This window comes from Nicotiana tabacum, chromosome 13, assembly GCF_000715075.1.
Source record: "Nicotiana tabacum cultivar K326 chromosome 13, ASM71507v2, whole genome shotgun sequence".
NCBI classification, from domain to species: domain Eukaryota; kingdom Viridiplantae; phylum Streptophyta; class Magnoliopsida; order Solanales; family Solanaceae; genus Nicotiana; species Nicotiana tabacum.
In genome coordinates this window covers 133,163,378-133,168,829 of record NC_134092.1, presented here as the reverse complement: position 1 = coordinate 133,168,829, position 5,452 = coordinate 133,163,378, and the positions used below count along the sequence as shown (strand labels likewise).

The following is a 5,452-nucleotide window of genomic DNA, read 5'->3' as shown; positions in this document are numbered from 1 at the left end:
CTTCCCAATTTCCCTTAAAGTTCCTTTTTCTTTCGTACTTAAATTATTTGAAAGTGGGCATTTGAAACAGCACCATTTTTTGTCTTTGATGAAGTCCTTTCACTAATTTTGCTACTACAACAAGTCAACAACAAGAAGAAGCTGCCCCCTCAAGAAGATGTACTACACTAGTCAGAAATAGCTGGTTAGTTTGATTTCTTTTTTTAAGCTTGGTTAATAATGATCCTATGTTTCAAATCTTGAAATGGTTTCCTCTTGTATGGATGTTAAGTAGTTTATAAAGAAAATTTTCATTATCCTATGCAATTTTCTTGTCAAAGGAGACCCTTGGCGTAGCTGGTAAAGTTGATGTATGTGACCAGGTGGTCACGGGTTCAAGCCGTGTAAACCGGCTCTTGCAGAAATGCGGGGTAAGGCTGCGTACAATATACCCTTATGGTCGGACACTGGGCATAACGAGAGCTTAGTGCCTTGGGCTACCCTTTAATCAATTTTCTTGTAGCTGAATATTTAAAAGAGAGTAGTTAGATTTTGTCGAGAAAAAATTGAACTTGTCATGTTTTTTTGAAGCTATAGATACTTTTGTGGAAGTTATACAGTTGACTGCTTTCCTTTAGCCTTTTTGTGAAACACAAGATCTAAAAAAAAAAGTTGTGTTTTATAGTAAATCTTTCCTCAATCCGCATATCAAATTTGTTAACTTTCTTGAATTATATATCATTAGTCATATATATTAGATGAAGGGGAGCGTTGCGTAACTGGTAAAGTTGCTGCCATGTGACCAGGAGGTCACAAGTTCAAGCTGTGGAAACAGCCTCTTACAGAAATACAGGATTCGTACTATAGAACCTTGTGGTTCGGCCCTTCCTCAGACCCCGCGCATAGCGGGAGGCTGCCCTTTTAGTCATATATATATTGGACAGATACGAGTTTAAATAGAGCAATATGGATAGTACGGATTCATATAGCTTTTACCAACTTGCTCGCGATTTAGGCATAGTATTTGGACTATAGTTATGGTGTTATTTGGTCCTTTGCTAAGTGAATCCAAAAAGGTAGATATAGGTCTTACTTCTCACTTATTTGTGTGTGTGATAATTCATTGTTTTTGCTATTCTAAACTGCAGAGAATTCATAATATATATTTTGTGATTTATATTGCAATCTTTCCCTTTGATGGTGTAAGTTGTACTTCTTGTTTCATTAAGTTCTAACATGTTAGGACTTTAAACAACACTGTCAACGAAACGCCATTCTCAGAAAGTCTTAATATAGATCAAGCAGAGAATATTTGTACGTTGATAGTCGATCAGAATTTGCAGCAGAACTGAAGTGAAATCAATATATTAGAGCTGCAGCCAAATGAGGCCACTTGAATTACCTGTTAAACATTTATCCTACTCTATCGATATGTTGTTTATCTGCCTTCTCATTTTTCGCCTAAAAGTTAGTCCTTTATCCCTTGTTGGAGATGCTGCGACTGAGATAAAAATCGCAAAAAGGTCTTATATGGAGTTCATGTTACACCAGAAAATGGAACAGAAATATCAGATTTAATTGGTTTTTTGGCGAATAGTTTGAATTTTCTTCAATGGTGTCACTATGGTATTCTTCCAGCCTTTAGTTTCTGATAATGGACTTTCGCTTACGCAGGTTTCAACTGTACTTAGGGGCAAATAACACGAAACTTGATGCCTTAATCGGTTTCATCTATATGCTGTAACACAATATTGGACAATACATTAAACTGGTATACATGGTCATACCTCTCTATAATAGCATATCGTTCCACTCCTTTCCAACTCATTTCTCCGATTCAACAATTTCAACACCACGCCCCTTCTCTAGGGCGGCAGATGGGTCTAGAGAACCGAATTGTCTCACGACTTCACCTAAATAAAGACATAGCATTTTAGGAGGTTGGCGCCTGGTGTATAAACCAGAGACATCACTTATATAACAATCATTCACTATAACCGTCAAATTTTTCTCTTAATCGATTTTCATATTATGTTATAATATATGTCCTCTATAACATCACTTCGCTCAGCCAAAAAGTATCGGAACATATAGGGATGTTATAGAGAGGTTTGTTGTGAAATTAGTGCATTGCTACTAAACTTGTGTATATGTACTCAATGCATATCTAGATTTTGGTTATTTCAGTGATTGGAATTTAATTGCATTAAACTTGTATATGTTTACTCAACCATTTTTTTTTTCTGGTAATATACAGGACAATGTTACTAAGTCGACGATAGCTCATTTGTTTCAATTGATCACTATAGAGTGTAAGTTCCTAATATTTAACCAAAATGCAAACACCAAGAGTCAATCTTGAAGTTGAGGCGTTGTTTGAAGATGATTCTGATATTATTAGCCAGGTAGCTTCTAATATATGTACCGTTGAATCGTTCACGGATCCTTACAAGGACAGAGTTATAGATTTCACTAAGTTAAGTTCAGAACCAGTGTCACTTGACTTGTCTCTTAGCCAGGATTCAATAGGCTTTTCAGTATCTAGCACAAGCGAAAGCAGCAATGAACATGCAGCACAAAATTCAGGATCAGGATCAGGATCAGGAACGGCATTTCAAAGAGTTTTTAGTTGCAATTTCTGCCAAAGGAAATTCTACAGTTCACAGGCACTTGGTGGACACCAGAATGCACATAAAAGAGAACGAACACTTGCGAAACGAGCTATGAGAATGGGAATTTTCTCAGAAAGGTATGCTAATTTGGCATCTTTGCCATTACATGGATCTACAGTAAGGTCATTAGGAATCAAAGCACATTCTTCGCTACACCAGGGATCTGCACCAGCAATGAGGCCACTCGATTTTAAAACGAGTGCAAGATTTGAGTATGGTAATTGCCATAGTCCACCTTTGTACATGGAAAATGATGAAGCTGATCAATTACTATGGCCAGGCAGTTTTCGTCAAGTGACAAATCCCGGTACCTCTCATACTAACTTTTCTATTGATGGATGCTCAAATGTGACTTCTCCATACGACGAAAAAGATGAACCAATTACACCAGATCTCACCCTTAGGCTTTGAGAATTTTGAGAGCAAATACACCACTATCATTTAGCTATCTTGTTTTATTTGTATAGTGATATATATTGTCCTAAGTGAAGATTCTGAGAAAGTAGAACTTTCACAGATAATTCTGCTGGATTTTCCGTTTGCTTTGTGTCAAGATACTGTGCACAATGCCACAATCCCTGCCCAGGATAGTGTGATTTGGACAATATTAGATGATTGTTGTACAATTTGAATGTATTAGTTATGACTAGTATTCCCTCCTTATAAGCTTGAGTTACTTTTGAGAATGGACGACTATAAATTTGTATGTGCTCGCGTGTGTGTGTATTCATGATCATCATCTTTATCCTTGCAATTTTCCAATCTGGTTTACTAATAGGCTTCTATACCGAACTTTCCAAGATCAAGTATCTGCCATACGAATGTTTACATCGAGTTATTAGTACAATGTGTACACCAACTTCAAGTAAAAGTTGATCATCCCGCTGTTTTTACGCTAGTGACTTCACTAGTTTAATGTCCTGTGCTTATTACATGAAGTTAGTCTCAGAGCACATATAACATTGAGTTATCGTGCAGACTTCTGATGCATCGAGCAGTATGTTATTCGCTAAGGAATAATATTTGTGTCTGGCATTGGCAACACCATGTGCGTGCGTGTGTGTGTGAGTAATACATGTGTACAACTTGTGAGTTGTGAAGACATGTTATACTCCGCATGTGTGAGCTTGCTCACATTCGGTCTCAAACCGAAAGAAAAAGGAGGATTATGGTAAGTTAACAGTAGGGTAAAACTAGTAAGATCATGGTGAATCCTCAGAATGCATAGTTGTTATGCAACTTATGAAAATGGAAGCACAAGACAGGCTAGAACTTCAAGTACAATATGGAGTCACAGTCTTGGAAGATCCTAGGAAAGTTCTTGTACTAGTTAGGAACCTTGTATTCAGAGGCGGACCAGGATTTGAAGGTCGCGGCTGCACTATTCGATTCAACCAAAATCTGATTTTTATATTGGGTGACCACTATTAATATATCACTATTTTTTAAAAACATATACATGTATATATGAAATTTTTGCACTGTGCCGGTAACCCCTCTACCTATTGCATAGGTCCGCCTCTACTTGTATTATTAAAGGTGTGAGTACAAGGTTATGAAAGATTCCTAGGCAGGTTCTTGCAAAAGTTGGAATTAACTTTACTCATGATTATACGTGAAGGGGAGCCTTGACGTAACTGGTAAATTGATGTCATGTGACCAGGAGTTCACGAGTTCGAATCGTGGAAACAACCTCTTGCAGAAATACAGGGTAAGGCTGCATATAATCGACCTTTGTGATCCGACCTTTCTCCGGACCTCGCGCATAGCGGGAGTTTAGTGCACCGGGCGGCTGACTGTTGATGCAATTATTCCATTAGTAATTGACATCAATTGACTTGGAAAAATTGAACTACTAATAATGCTGACTGTTGCACTAACCCAATTTGGACTACTTTATGCGCTTTTATAACTGTATATATTCATTCCCAAGTTGTCAACTATAGAATTTATAGTGCTTCAATTATAATACCTGTTGACTTAGATATATATTACAATGATGTGGAAGTCAAATGACAAGTTGGGGCAAAGAATATAGTAAATTAAACTTAATGGATTGTAAATTAATTAACTAAACCTTATTCACTTTTGGAATTTTTACGCATTATAACCGCCTCCAAAGTAATAGCCTTTCTCTTTTGATTTCATATATATATATATATATATATATATATATATATACACTCAAATATTGATTGTGAAGCGGTGAGCTAAACCTACTTTGATCATCGCGTGATTATGTTATCTCTTAATCACTATTAGAATTCAAACAATGGAATCCCAAATGAAATAATTCAGTAGTCAAGATGTCACAATTTGAATTGTATCGTCATGAGTTCAAATATCAATAGTTTAACATATTTGTTTATATTTTCTATATGGTTTGCGAGCTATTGCACATTGAGCAGGTTATTCAGTGCGCACCCAAAAAATAACAAATGCGAGTTTACGGAGATTTTTTTATTTTTTATTTTTTAAATGCAAGAATCAAAGAACGATGAGACATTTAGGCAACTAAAAGAAGACAAGGTAATGGTCCAATTTGAGCGTTTAAGGAAGAAAAGAATATGACCTCTTTGTCCAATTTGAATAAGACATACATTAACTATGTTAGACTCTACATTATAATGTTTAGATATTTATAGGTTCATTTTTCAGAGAAATCAAATACTGTATAACTGTATTAGACCCAACCCCACCATTTACCATCTTGGTTATTATTAGGGGTGGCAAACAGGGAGTCAGATCGAATATTGGCAGGCCAAATCCTGCGCATAGTGGGAGCTTAGTGAACCGAGTTG

The 5,452-nt window shown here is 36.4% G+C and overlaps 1 protein-coding gene across 1 annotated transcript; it reads left to right on the top strand.

Annotated features, from left to right (window-relative positions):
* On the top strand, positions 1–3,357 carry LOC107821653 (zinc finger protein 7-like). Its single transcript, XM_016648088.2, has 2 exons — positions 1–184; positions 2,237–3,357. The coding sequence occupies exon 2, from the start codon at positions 2,316–2,318 to the stop codon at positions 3,060–3,062; it is 747 nt and encodes a 248-aa protein (XP_016503574.1). The 5' UTR covers positions 1–184; positions 2,237–2,315; the 3' UTR covers positions 3,063–3,357.
* The last annotated feature ends 2,095 nt before the right edge of the window (positions 3,358–5,452 follow it).

Coding starts and splice junctions, on each gene's coding strand:
- LOC107821653 (XM_016648088.2), top strand. CDS start 2,316: ATGCAAACACCAAGAGTCAATCTTGAAGTTGAGGCGTTGTTTGAAGAT.